Genomic DNA, 15,944 nt, shown 5'->3' on the forward strand with positions numbered 1-15,944 from the left:
GGATAAGAACTGAAGAATGACCTTTGAAGCTGGCAATTAAGGAGCTCTCTGGTGACCTTGCTGAGAGAGGTGCAGAGCCTGATGTAGAGAATAAGCTGGTGAAAGAAAGTATTGGAAGTAAAGCATTAGGGATTCTCTGATAAGAGCTAGGCTATGCACTTAATTCTAGTTCCTCTTATATTTGGAGAAATAAATGTGTTTATGTTTTTTCTTCACATATAAAACAAACAAAACTCCATGTCACAGTTCTAGAGGTGTGACATTTTTTGGCTACATTCTAACATGGTGTATATTCATGCAGCTTCCAGAATGAGATATCTGGAGCTACACATACTATATCACAGAACCAATTAAAATTACCATCTATTTCTTTAAGACTCATTAATTAACAGATAATAATTACTCATAGTTATGGATATAACATACTATTTCCATACATGAACACATTTAGTGATGATTACATAAAGGTGATGTAATCTTTTCAAACATTTGTCATTTTCTGGAAAAATGACAAAATCTTTTATATTTTGAAACAATACATTATTGTTTGCTAGATACCCTGTTATGTATGTTAATGTCAGACATTTTTTACTCCTGTTAAAAATATCTTTTAGATATCTTGCAGACAGAAGACCACTTATGCAGTCAAAATATATACTAGAATTTGGCCAAGGGAACCTTCAAATCTAGTGGATGTAATAGTAATCCAAATAAACAATCATAAGAATATGTAGTTAGTGTCTCAAAATGGATCAAAGGCATCACATAGTTTAGCTTAAAGTAAACTGTATGTAATAGGAAAGAAAGTTTCAAGTTAATTTGTAATGAACTAATTTCAACAATTTTCCTTGTTTGAAATTAAAATTTATGTATGTCACCCTAGATCTAATGAATGAAATAAAAATGTTGGAGGAGAGTTAGTGATCTTTAAGGTTGTAGTCCCTGGTCAGCTGACCATCCTCCTATGAAGCCCATGCTTCCAGAAGTATGCAGGCAGCACAAACTATACTGAAAAGTGTGTAAAGTTGGAAGAATAGGATAGGGGGTATAGATCTAAGGTAAGTGAAGAAAGCAACTGAAATTGCCATCTTTAGCACACAGACAATGCTTTCATTGGTAAGAGTTGGTTGAGCTATTTGCCAAGGAGGACCCATGGAGATTCAGAAACTATCCAGGCTGATCCTAGGTCAAAGGGTCGCTTCCTAGAAACAGTAAGCCCCATTGCTGAGGATAACTTCCACACAGCTCATTGAATGTAGAGAGGTCTAGCTGGTGCATGCTTTTAGCTTCACACCTACAATCTAGTATCTTTGTGGCAACAAAGTGCTCTGTGGGCTACAGAAAGAGAAACCTGAAGATTAACCCAGGCACAAAAACCTTTACCTAAATCTGTCCTGCATATAAGATGTGTTGTAACATGGTGGCAGAACTTGTAGGGGTAGCTAATCAATGTTTAGTGTAACTTGAGGCCAACACCAGGAAAGAGATCTTATGCCCTACAATGTCTAGATGGCCATAGATTGGATAGCCAGAGACACAGTGTAGGATCAAACAGAACTGACAAAAATAATCAATGAAATCCTAATTATATTCTTCTGTACTCATAGACTTGAAGCTTTTCCAGTAATTATCAGAGAGGCTTCCTCTGGCAGCAGATGGGAGCATGTGCAGAGTCCCACAGAATCTCTTATGATGAGAAAGTCTAAATTGGAAGTCCCCATCAGATCTCTTCACTTGGAGATGGGGAACCCCATTGAAAAAGGGGGAAGAAAGATTGTAAGAGTTGGGGAGTGGAGGATACCAGGAGAATATGGCTCACTAAGTCAATAAGTAGGACTCACATAGGCTCCCAGAGAGAAAAGCAATGAGGGGTATGTACTTGGTCCTCTGTGCATATCTTATAGCTGTTACTTTGATGTATTTGTGATATTCCTTGCAGTGGGAGCAGGTGTATCTGACTCTTTGAACTCTTTTTCTCCTACTGGGTTGCCTTTTCCAACCACCATATGAGGGCTTTTTCCTTGTCTTATTGTGTCTTGTTTTGTCCTGTTTCACAGCAGTCTCTTGGAGGCCTGTTCTTTTCTGAAGAGAAAATAGAGTGGAGTGGATCTGGGGGAGAGGGAAAGTAGGGTAGCTGGGTAGGGTGGATGTAGGGGAAACTGTTCTTGGGAGGTAATGTAGGAGAGGAGAATCTATTCAATAAAATTGAAAATGTATTATCTCATGAGCACTAGATTCTGGGGCTTCTTTATCTCCACTGTACTTGATAATGTAAAAATGTTGACTCTGATGAAAAAATCCTAAGCCATTTTCCTAAAGTCATATTCTGGCAATGAAACAGACAAATTTCAAACTTTAATATACTTGTCTTCTAAATTTGCTACTCATTTGGACATATAGACCATGTATTACTACTAATTTCATGGGGAATGCAATTGTAGACAATAAAAATGGAAATTGAGGCACTGGCTGGGTTCACATGTAGAAATATCATCATCAAAGCATTAGCATTTTTTTTTTTTGGTTTTTAGAGACATGGTTTCTCTGTGAACCTTTGGAGCCTATCCTGGCACTTGCTCTGGAGACCAGGCTGGTCTCAAACTCACAGAGATCCGCCTGCCTCTGCCTCCCGAGTGCTAGAGTGCTAGAGTGCTGGGATTAAAGGCATGTGCCACCAAGGCCCAGCCAAAACATTAGTTTTAGAAAGGTGTCTTTTAGGGAAGAGGTCGTATATGGAGTAAAATGATTTGGTAGTCATTAATTCATAGGACCACTATTCCATGAGAGAAAACAATTGAGGTAAGTCACAAAGGCAAAAAGAATTGGTTTATGAGACACTCTCATAGGAATTAGGCAAAAAAGAAATCACATCATGTAGCAGTGGATGAACCACAGTTAATCATAGATGTGGAACAAGGACATTTTTTTAAAAGAAAGGGAATTAATAGAACACAAGCACAAAGTTTACAATAAAATGCATTTCAAATATGGAATGAGAGAGAGTGAGAGAAACACATTGGCTAACATGAACTTTACAGTCATAATTTCACGAAAATTCTGTAATCGTATTCCATATGGTAAACCATTATCAATTACTTAATTTAATTGCTTCAAATGTTTCTTCTTTTGCTCTTTTTGTGCAGTTTAAAGTCAACATTGTAGAGTACTATATAGTCTATCTATATCATTATGTTGTTCAAAGCAGGATACCTGTAAGGTGCATGCTAGTGCTAAGCATAATTATGATGGGACAACAAGTATAATTAAACAGTTTTGGGAAAACCAGGAGATAATATTACTTTCATATGCTACCTGCTAAAGAGATACACTACATTGCACTCCATATTGAAGTCTTAGCTCAGGTTCTTGGAAGCTCTGTATAATACTAATAATACCTATACCTATCTTGGAAAGTTATTGGGAAGAATAAATGTTATCCATTTAAAGAATAACATCTTGTTCTCAAAACATAATAAAGTCCATAATAAGTGCTAGTTTTTATTTAAACAATTGGTACGTTCCTCATTTATTTTCTCACCCTAGTCAATTATAGTGACAATAGGGAACATATGCTAAAAACAGAGTTTAGGTGACCGATTTCAAGCCACTACCCATTTTTTTCTAAAACAAAAGAAACGAAACATAATTTCAAAACAAATAATATCTCCAGATAAGCAGTGGAAATAAATCTTTGAAGACAGATTGATATGGATCAATTCACTTCGTTGCTTTTTGCTTAAGGATGTTTCTGAAGACATTTCCAGGATTGGTAAGCACATACCCATAAGTAAGGAGCCTACTAAGCATCGTCTATAGACACATATTTAATATTACATTAAATTAATTAGTGGACATGCTACTAGGAAAAACTGAATGGAAAATAAGAGCCTTACTCATTTATTTGTGTCATCAATTTTTTTCTTCTCCACCAGTGAATAGCAACATTTCCACTGCTGTGGTGACGAGATTATGTAGAATTTGCTGTCTAAAATGGTTGTGCAAAATCATTCAGAGTTTGCAAACCATTTGACTGGACCGAAGCTCAGCTAACCTATTTTTCTGAGGTGTCATATAGGTTTGTGAGGAGTCACAGAGTTATAGCTATAATTTTTAACACCTGTCTTTGTCATGTGAAAGAAGTCATTGATGATAAATGTTTGAATACATGGACTGTGTTATATTAATGAAGACCCTGAAATTTGAAATTTATATAATTGTAAGTCATAACATATTATTCTTCTGTTTTTTTTACCAATTAAAAAGTAATATCAGGGCTGGAGAGATGTCTCAGTGTGTAAAATACTTTCTATGGAGTCATTGGCACTATAGTTTAAATTCCCAGGGCACACATAAAAGCTGGGCATAGTAATGCACTTCAGTACTGCCAGTGCTCCCAATATGAAATCAGAAGCAGAGAAAGAAAAATACCAAAAATCTCACATTTCAGTTGCCTAAGGAGTGGTGACAACAAACACAGCAACAAAAAGAAAACAAGAACCTGCCTCAAAAACAGAAATTTAAGAACCTGACAACAATGTTGTCCTTTTCCATCCATACACACACTGTGGAAATCACATGTCCATGCTCATACAAAGAAAACATAATACACAATATTACACACACCCATACACCCCCACATCATCCATATAAACAAATAACGTACACATATGCACAAAAAGTTAAAAATGTATTAATACTAATATTTAGTTCATAACTCATAAAATAGCAGTAGGCTTGCTGTTGTATAAAGGCCTTACCTATTTCATCTAGATTTCAAACAGACATTTTCAAGGTGAAGAAGATTTAGTTTGGAATTTTCAAATCAGGTTATAAGTCATGAATGAATGAATAAAATGCATCAAATAATGTATTCAAATAACTTTTCTAGATGTTTCTTTTCCATTGCTAAGAACATCTGATGTACTATTTTTACGTATGTATTCTCCCCATACTTCTATACTCTGGTATATGCAAATTCTAATGTTAAATGTTCTCTACATTCCTGAGCATATGCTACTTAGAAACACAAAGCATATTGCAATGTACTTTCTTAATCTTAAAATTACAATAATGTATATAGGATGGAAATTGTGCTATTTTATGATTTTCATGCTAGTTCTGACTTTATGAAATTTTATTGCCATCTTTTTAATACATCCACTGATTTAAATAATATCTAACTTATCTACAATGTCTACTAAGAATACTCACAAAAAGATCAGTTAAAAATTCCAGTACCTTCAAGATAAGCCTTTATAAATATCAAAGAACAAGAAATCTGTTCGTAATTACTTCTGATTTAGGATGTGCAGATTGAGACATTATATTCTCATAAAGAAGCAGAATGGATCTAACCTATTAGAGGTATACTTCTCCATGAAATTGCACTTCCAATTATTAAAGAAAGTCATTTAATGCAAAACTAACACCTGAACAGAAAGGCCCTTTATGATGAAACTAAACAAAACTGGACTTTTGGTATTAAAATGTGTCATGGCTGTTCATTACTTGTAGTTTCTTCTTTCAGTCCAGAAAACAGCATTTCCATTAAGTCTTCAGTTATTGACAAAATGATTTCTTGAGCAAATTTAAAAACTTGCCTCATTATTTTTCCTCACTATTTAACTGACATTACAAAATGCCCAAGTTTCGGGAAATATGAGGCAAGTATAAAACAAGACTCACATAAATGAGTTTCCCTGCTTAAAAATGAATCTTCATCTGTGAATAAAGTCATGAATAAGATGTTCTCACCTTTTCCTAATTTCAGAATCCACAGTAATCTGCCTCTTCTTTTGAGGAGGTGGTGGTGGAAGTTCCTCTTGGGCATGTTTTACCAGGATTTGTTCCCTAGTGGTCACCATAGTTACTGTTTCCATTACAGTTGTCTGTGTTAGTGATGGCTGAGTGGTGGTGACAGCCTGTGAAATCTGTGAGAAATATTGAAACAGAGGTCAGGCACTGTTCAAAAGACTTTGGTAAAGTGTGCTCGGAGTGGTGAGGGAAAATAATGAGAAGCTGTTCCTGCTTGTTGGTAGATTGACCTTCAGATAAAACTAACACCGTATTAAACCTGAATCAAATTATTTTATCTGACTTAAGTTATGTTGACTGAAACAGAGAAGCTAGGTAGTCTCAAAATCAGATGTAAACAGTGACTCCTGGATGTAATGGGAAAAAACAAAACTTTAGGAAGTAAAGGACCTAAGAAGAATCAGGATGCCACTGTATTATTAAGGAATGCTTATTAAAGACTTCACAACATTAAGATAAACTTTACTATAGTATCTAAGCACAATTTCTAACACATGGGACATTGTATATGTATGGTAAGTTTTCTAATTACATCAGATAAGAAAGCACTTGAATGAAGGCAAACCTGTAAAAAATAAATATATTAAATACAGTTTTAAAATGCAAATTTGATTTCATAATGATTAGTTTGTTCAGTACATATTTAAAAAGAAAGTCAGTTGAACTTTGAAATAAAATGCTATTTAATAAAAAGTGGCATCTTTTGCAATTTCAATAAAATATTAATATAAAGTACTCATTAATCCATAAGTACTTTTGAGTTTCATGTTTTTCAAAAGTTTGTTTAAATATTCTGTATAAGTTATTGAATATGTTCAAATACATGAATTTCTGAATTTATAATTAGAGGCTTCTATTTTAAGATTACGCTCTCCTTCAGATCAGACAGTTTTAGAGACACATAATTCACAAATTTGGCCTACTATAATATATGATACACATAATGATAGTTGTCAGCTCCATATGAAAGATAATACGATATAGACAAGTTGTACAAAATGACATATTCCGTCCTTTAAATTCTCCCTTTATCTTCCTCACAGGCTTGACTTTATTATGACCATAAGTTACCTCTGGCATATTAACTGCAGTTCTCTGTAATTAATTCATTTGGAAGATTTATTTCAAAAAAGGCCAAAGAATGCCTGCATTAGTTCTTCTTTTGGATAATAACAGAAGAACATATATTTGGCTTCACCAAGAATTGTTTTTGAACTGTCCTGAACTTGCTGAGAAATGTGAGAAAAGTTCTGTGTACCATCTCTCCCTGACTGTGTGTTGACTGATTCTTTCCATGGGAAGCAGCAGGGGAAGAGTTAGGATATTTATTTCATCTTCCAAACTGGCCACCAAAGAATGAAATCCTACAACAAATTCTCATCTGCAAAAATTCATTCAATTATGCACATTTAAAACACTAACTTTAAGACAACCAACATCATTGGACATGGTGAAGCCTTTTATTTCTGTAGCTTCTTTATGCAAACTAAGCAAGTATACAACTACAACCTTAACAAAAAAATACCCAACATATACCATGAAGTGCCAAATGCAAGTTATCTTTTATCTTTTCTAAGCCCTTCATTAATTCATTATACAGAATCAATCAAAGAGCTATGAGCAACTCTAATTGTATACTCCAGTAACAGTTTATATTAAGATTAAAGCAAAAGGCAACAGTTTTAAAGCTGCTCATAGTATAAATTCAAATATAATTGCACCTAACACAGAAAGAACATTAAATGAACAATTTAATTTGTCTTTATTCTGAAAGAAATGTAATTTTATCAGGATCCCAAGAATCATTTTATTGTGACATTTTTAAGTCACAAGGAATGATTATTTTACATATAATACGTAACTGTATATATGAATATTTCTCCCGAGAAGAATATCTATAAGTGCTCTGATTATAGACAATAGGAAAATTTAAAACTTTTTCTTTTAAACTTATGCATAATATTTTGATATTTTAGGTATTTGACCATGTAGACTTCCGTTATGTTAATAACTTCTTTTTCATTGTTGTTATAAAATTAAATAGACTTGCACATGGAGATTTAAAAGAACATGATTATGGCAACATGATTAAGGATAAAATTGTATTTTAAGAATATACACAGTCAAGGCAGACTATATTATTGTATCTTGTTTTGTCCTGTTTTGCTGTCATCTCTTGGAGGTCTGTTCTTTTCTGAAGAAGAAATGGACAGGGAGTGGACCTGGGGAAGAGGGGTGGTAGCATGAAGCTATGAGAAATGGAGGGAGGAGAAAATGTGGTTGGGATGTATTGTAACAAAGAAGAATCTATTTTCAATAATAAAAAGAATATACATAGCCATGTAGATAAGCACAATGAATCACTTTAAAAAGAACAGAAACACATGGAACTATGTTGGCTATATACTTTCTTTACAATAACACCATGATTGACAATGCTATTTCATTTTCATTGAAACGGAGAAATACGATAACAATCACACATTGACCCTAAAATTTGGAAAGGAGTACATTATGTATAAAAATTAGTAATTACTCTCCAAGCCTACTCAATGCAATTAGACCATAAAACTAAGTTCATATACTATGTTCTTCCATGATTTTGATTAATTGCATGTAAATGCTTAATTATTCGTTAGAATCATTATAATAAATCTTACTCTAAGAGTTGTTCTCCCCAAAGTTGAAAACTCCTTAGTATGACAGTAATACTTCCGATTTATCAAGAACTTCTTAACTCCTAAAAACAAGCTAACTTATTATGACTTTTCTAGGTTCATTTTTCTTTGAACTCTGAACAAGCACAGGGCAACTTGCATTTTGTTTATAAACATCAATTTTAAAGACTAAAAACAATAATCACGACTCTATTAAATCTCATTTTGAAGGTCTGAAATGTTAGGAATTTGTACAAACTGAAATTAATGGGGTTGATATGTCAAAACCAATATTTTCAGGTTTTGGACACCATATCTAATTAAAGCAATCTAAAATTACATGTTGTTTAGTAGATACACATTAATATTTCAAATATGCTCAATACTTATGAAATATGTATCTCCTATAGGACATTTTGAAATGGGTAAAATGGAATCATCTTCAATATTTTATACTCTATCAGACAATGTGATAATCAGTAATATTTGTGAAATACGATGAGTGCTACATGAAAAATAGAACTATGCAAAACAAAACATCGATTAAAAATGCACTAGTGAAGGACATTTTATTTACACAGTATAAAGCTAGACTTCCCTCAATTAACATCTTAACATACAAATTTATTTTAGTGTCAACGTCCAAAGAGAGCCAACAGTAAGCACCAGCAGTAGTTGGGTAACTAAATTTATTCTTAATATTAACTAATATTCTGTTTTGTCACCAATAATAAGGTAACAAAACTTCTTGAATAGTAACTGACATTGGGATTATGAGAACAATTAGAGTCCAAATACTCAGAGGACATCATAAAAGAAGTCATCATTGACTTTGAAATAAAATACTTCATAATATAATTAAGAGTGTTCTTTCTGTGAAGTTATCTCTCCAGTTTGATGCATTTTATTCTTTCCTTCAGTACAAAAATAGATTAGAAAGAAAATATCCTCAGTAATTTCTGGATTAATACTAGAATTTGAACAATTGTGTTAGCCGCACCTGTAAAAATTGAAAAGCAATGGCATTTATGTTTTTCTGACTCACCTTACTTTCCATTATATACCAACTGAGATAGAAGTGATAAAGCATTTTATAACTAGTGATTATGAAGCATATAGCTTGGGACCATATATTTATATGTCATTTCATTTATTTTCAGTAGGCAATAAATGAGTAATATAGATGATAAGTATTTTAAAGGTAAATTCATGGTAAGTAAACTATGTTAATGACAGAAGTCAGTCTAATTTCAGTGGAATGGAAATTTTATTTTTATGATTATCTTCCATCTGCCTCTGACATTCACGCAAATAAGATAATATATAATTTGTTTCACTAATTCATATATTCATACAGGATTTCAAGCAAAAACAAGATACTATAGACGTTAGAGACTATAAGGTTACTATAGATTTCAATTTGGCTTATATTTTTATTATATAAATAAATGAGGCATTGCAAATATTGAGTGAGTCTTCTTTGATCAAATTTCAGTGCTTACAGTATTTTAAGTTACTATAGGTAATGAAAGGACAATTCAAGACTAACTGCACTTATATCCAAAGCCCTTGCCACACTCCTAATTTCATTTGTGGTATCAAAATGATACTTAATTTCCAGAGTAACTGGAGGTATAACTTCACATTTTTCAAAGAAAATCTTTAACCTACAGAATTTCGAAAAAGATTTTCTAAAAAAAAAAAAAAACCCTAAAATTTGAAGTGATGCATTTAAATAAGAAAAAATCCTAAAAGAAGTGAAGTAATTTAATTGTACTGATCCTTTATCATATCCACAGGTCTACAGGTGATTAAGAGTTTCCTGATATTGGTGACAGGAACCCAATATGGGGACTCTGCAGGAGCATTATGCACTCAGAACCACTGAGCCACATTACCGCAGTGATTTTTTCATTTGTATTGCGGGTCCACTGGAAAAATGTCTTATGGTTAGTCATGATTTGTGTTACTTATAGACCATCTAAAGTGTTAAATCAGTTCCAAAGGCATAAAATGACACAGAATATGTATATACAATGCTGTTTCCTCTCTTTGGTAAGATAAATGAGTACAAGAATTAACTCAGCTTAAATCTTGAATGCAGGCACAGACATAACAGAGCATGGACATCCACTGTCATGATAAAGGATAGGTGAATTCCAAATGCTCTAGTTTTAGCTTTAGGGTATTTATGTTCACAAATGAAATTATCTCAAATGTGTCATTAGCTGAGTAGAAACAAAATAAAATGTGATATCAAAATTCATGAGTCATAGCATTTTTTATTCCAATGTAGAATGTTACCTTGTTAAAAAATAGAATGAAAACTTTTGGATTTAACAGGGTAGATATATTCATACATCAAGTCATCAGATATTCAACTTTTAATATATTCTACCATATTAATTAGTCACTTATCTTTTCCAGCGTATATGATTTTAGATAAGTGGCTATGATGATGCTTCAACTCAGTTACATTTTATTTAATTTCCTTTATTAATGACACAGAGATGTTAATTATATTTCATAATTAAAATCAAGATAACAATACATGAATTAAGGTTATGGCACTTAGAAAACAAACTGTGCATGTATCAGCATGCATATTTTTAAAAGCATTAGATGAAGACATAATCATTGCAGTTTTATAGAAGTCAATCCACGGTGTTTCTTTTCCCCTCCTTTCCCATTTTTAGTATTCACACAACAAAGAGGTTCTATCCTTCCAATTTTGGGAAACAAAAAGCACTCTATTTTCCTAAACTTCCTTTTAAACAAGTTTAACACACCCAGCATGTGTTCAGGTATTCTTCAAGCCAAAGCTGACATTAAAATGCAAGAGAGAAGCCATTATACCTGAGGTTTTCACCCCATGTTTTGATCTTTTTCCATGGAATAGCTTCTTAAGGCCAAAATCCCTCAAAGCTTTGACCTGAAATGCCATCAAAGTTATAGATATGTGATAGCTCTTTATGTGGACACAATATATTACCTATAATCTCCTTCATGATCCTATAGCTTACTTCTCAGGAATGAATTTTAACAGTTACCAAATTTTGCTCATTCTGTTTGTTTGTTTGTTGAGACAATGTCTCTTAGTGTAGCTTTGGCTGTCCTGGAACTTACTCTATGGAGCAGACTTCCCTCAAACTCACAGAGATCTGCCAGCCAAGTGCTGGGATTGAAGGTGTGTGCTATCACTGCTCAGAAACTTTGCTCATTCTTAACAGAAATCTATTAAAATTTTTCCCATAACCCTGCATTGAGTGTGAGTTATTATGAAAGTTTTTACTTCCCTTGTAACAGATAAAATGTACAAATTTGAGTGAACTTCTTTAAAGTTACAATTTAACCTCAATTTTTCTTAGAATCATTAAACAATTTTGATCAAGGTGAATTTGTGGTTAGATAAAACACAGTTAATTTTCATGTAAAAGCCATTATTTCTACATTCTCTTCTTTTATTTTTAGTTTCCTTGTATTTTCTATTTCTGCAAACTAATAACCTCAAGCAAAGACTTGAAATGACTCTGTGATCGCATGATTTTGGGAAAGTTCTTGAGGGAAAACAAAGACATGAATATATGAATAGCTTTAGGCATATTGTTGTTATGGAATAAATACAAAGTCACTTGGCAAAATCATACTTCCAAAAATGTATTAGTGAAGAGGTATATCTTTCAAACTGTTTTTTAAATGATACTGACGTATACAATATTTTATTTAAGAATTTTATTGTCATAATAATTGTATTTTCAAAGTTATTAATGCTACATATTCTCAGATACCTACAATACTGCAAAACATCCACAAGCAGGTCATATACAATAAGCAAACTAGCAATAAAATTGTGACTACCCATCTAATGAAATGTATCAAATGAAATTTTTATTATATAATGACATGAGAAATTTTAAATATGAATTTCAGTTTGAAAGGAAGATGTAATTATAATTAAAGTCATGAATGAGAGTTGATATTTTTCTTCAGTTGTGTTTCTGGATACAGTATCTTAATATTTCTTTGTCTTTCAACAAATATTTGTAAGTTCTACATATCAGTTAACAAGTCAGGAAGACAAATTCTCTGTATTTAACTCACAATAGAAGAAATATATGCCTAAATATAAAGTATAGTCATTCTTCTAATAGTTATGTATATGATATAATGAGCTACAAATAGGATCAATTATCAAGAAACTTTATGATTAAATATAATGGGAAAGATTATGTTAAATATTATCACACATATTTTTGAATACCAATTAGGTAAACCATTATCTAACTACAACAACAACATATTTTCCTAAAATTAGGAAAATAGTGAAAACTCACAACATAAACTCTTATTACACTGCTATTGTGACTTAGCTATTTTTTTTATCTAAATTTATATCTGTGTTAACTTAGCCACAGTGATGACACAGTGGACAGTGATGACACAGTTCCCTAGTAATTTGTTTAATTCCTGGAACATTCTCTATGATAACTAGGACAGCAATAAGTTCATGCAATTGGCACTCATACTTTTGCCTCTCTCCAATTCTCCAGTAGCAGTATAAGCAAGGGAACCATGTTTCTAATTCAACTGTCCACTGGGAACAAACTAAACTCAATGCATACTTTGGGGGAATCAAAATATTTTTGTCTTAATGTAGTTCTCAAATATATCCAGCATAATTTATAATATAGTATTTAATATCACTTACTTGTGCTGAACTCTTTTCAAGTTTTTGGGCTAAATTATCCCAACGCTGTGCAAAGTTTTCCATCCAGAGTTCCATCTTTTGAGTCACTGACTTATTTTTCAGTGCTGAAAGGAGATCTTCATTAAGTGAACTGAGTTTTTCCATGGTTTGCCTTTTCTTTTCCAGATCTATTTTTAACATCTGGTAAAACAAGTAAAAGCATGGAAGTAAGTCTGAGCCTTAAAGTACTGTAATTCATTCCCTTTTGCATGTATTTGCTCCTTTGTATATCTGAGAAAATGTTGTAAATGCAGCTGAACAGTATAGAAGGTCCATAAAATTCTAGGTAGAAAAATACAATCTAAATACATTATTTTAGAAATCTGAAGACTAAAAATAAAACAAAAGATGTAGACTAAACATTTGAAAGGGCACTTTAACATATTCGAAGTAATGCCAAATGAAAGGATACACTCACCCCAGAAGGAATTCAACATATACACACTTCTTTTTTTTTAGAATTTGAAGATGCATGGCACTTAGACACTCCTAAATTTCTTAATTGCTGATCAAATTCAAATGAAAGCTATCATCTGTCAGTGTCATTCATGAGTAGAGACAACCTGAATGGTTAAGGGTCTTTTCACCAAAACTGAAAAGTTTGTGTTAAATCACAGTCCTTTATCCATTATTAGAAAATTTATTATTTATTATTTTTCTATGGTTTCTTAAACTTAATGGTTTTTTTTGTAACCACTATTTAGTTAAAATTTGGCTATTTGTGTGATTATTTGCTTTTTTCCATTTGGCCCTGGAGATTGAAAATGTCTTATATTTGTTAATCATGTCCTCTACCAGTGCATCAGATTCTCAGTCCTTGAATTACTATTTTCTAAAGTATGTTATACCTAAACAAGTAAAGGGACTAAGTCACTGTATATGAATCAAATCCTTGAGAATGTCTTTGCTTATTTTATAAATACTTTGTATATTATATTAAATAATTGGTATACTTTTCATAGTTTCAGAATTCATGGAAAGGTTACATTCCTGCCTTCGGGGTTCTTTGAAATAGATAAACAAAGTGTGAAAGCAGTAGATTATCTACTAAGGTCACCCTTCCTAAAGAGGATTCAAATTTCCTGTTATCAAATGTTAGTCTGTGTCTTTGTTTGTAAACACAGAAAGGTAAAAGAAAGATAAAATCATTTTACAGGCTTCAACAGCCCCATTCTTCTGGCAGTAACAAGCACAGTGAATATAAACTAAATTATATATATATATATATATTATATATATATATATATATATATATCTTTCTAAATAAAATACAGGTTTATTTAAGAACAACTAACATTATATGTGACACAAGAAATTATCATGAAACACATGAACCTAATGTCACAGACCAAAATGTCAGGGACACAGTGTAATCAATATAACTCCCTACAAGGGACATTTTATGCAGTATATTTTGGTATGCCACCTGCATTGATAGCTATGAAGTCCACAATGTTCTAGCGTTTCCCTTCAATTAGTTTGCCCTTTTGTTAGAAGTTGTTTCACTTGCAGAATTTCATGTTTCAGCCTTCATGCTATATTTTGGCAAGATACAAGTTGTGAAATTAAATTCTAATTTTTCTCAATAATTACTATTTTCACCTTTTGAAATTTGTTATAATCTAAAATATGAATTGAGATATAAGCTGAAATCATATCAAAGCTATCAATGTCATAGTGTAGTCCTACATAGGATCGGGGAATTTGCTTTGCTAAAATCATGTTATATTTCCATTAAATTTAAGTACATTCTTATACTAGTAGTAAAACTATAGTTTGTTACCTGCCTCAAACTGAAAGCCACATTTGAAATCTACTGTAAATCTTTCCAATACTTTTGTGTAAGGAGTCTCATTTTCATTGTTTCCTCCTAATTAACTTTTGGCATGTATTCATTTTATTGTAAGAAACCATATCTTCTTTATTTTTATGACATAATCTTAATCATATGTTTAATTTCTTTCTGGAAGAGGTATGAAATATATGTATATATTTAAAATGGAATAATGTAAACATACTCATCATTGCTTATTTTCTTGCTTATTTTCTCAAAACATAAGGAAGAATTTTAAATACCTATATGTGTAGACACAGAAAGTACACCTACTATTAAAGCTACAATGCAATGATGTATCATTTTGTAAGGGGAATCTGAAAGTCATGCTGAAAGAAGACTCTGCTGGAAAATATATATATATATATATATATATATATATATATGTATGTATGTATGTATGTATGTATGTGTATGTGTATGTGTATGTATGTATATGTATCTTCAACAGTGCATGTACCTTCTATCTGTTCAGACGTGCTACATAAAATTCTTCCTTAAGCTTTGACAAAAAATACATCCATGTTCTGCCTAAATAAATGTAACTAAGATTCCTACATTAACATTAAAGCAAACAAGAAAACTTTTAACAAACATCAAAAAAATAAAGTAACTTTTAAAAGTACAAATACAGAAAGCACACAAAAGGTAAAATATAAGCAGTAATTATGAATACATTATGTATTGTAATCAATAATTTTGATATAAATCCATATGAGAAAACTACAATTTAAACCAAAATTAATTTATTAAATTTTCGATATGAGTATTAATCTTTACTTATTTATTTATATATATTCGTATGTATGAAGATGTGCCACAGATTGAAATGGAAGTTCCGAGGATGACTTGCAGAAATGGGTTCTCTCGTTCGACCATGTAGGTCATGGGG

The 15,944-nt window shown here is 32.0% G+C and overlaps 1 protein-coding gene across 1 annotated transcript in view; it reads right to left on the reverse strand.

The window, feature by feature from the left end:
• Dmd (dystrophin) overlaps nucleotides 1-15,944 on the reverse strand; it is a 1,637,847-nt gene that overhangs the window by 1,379,045 nt on the left and 242,858 nt on the right. The window contains exons 11-12 of the mRNA XM_035449892.1: nucleotides 13,180-13,359; nucleotides 5,755-5,930 (exon numbers count right to left, since the gene is read on the reverse strand). Coding sequence (XP_035305783.1) covers nucleotides 5,755-5,930; nucleotides 13,180-13,359 — 356 coding nt within the window. The remainder of the gene's footprint in view (nucleotides 1-5,754; nucleotides 5,931-13,179; nucleotides 13,360-15,944) is intronic.

Source organism: Cricetulus griseus, chromosome X (assembly GCF_003668045.3).
Source record: "Cricetulus griseus strain 17A/GY chromosome X, alternate assembly CriGri-PICRH-1.0, whole genome shotgun sequence".
NCBI classification, from domain to species: domain Eukaryota; kingdom Metazoa; phylum Chordata; class Mammalia; order Rodentia; family Cricetidae; genus Cricetulus; species Cricetulus griseus.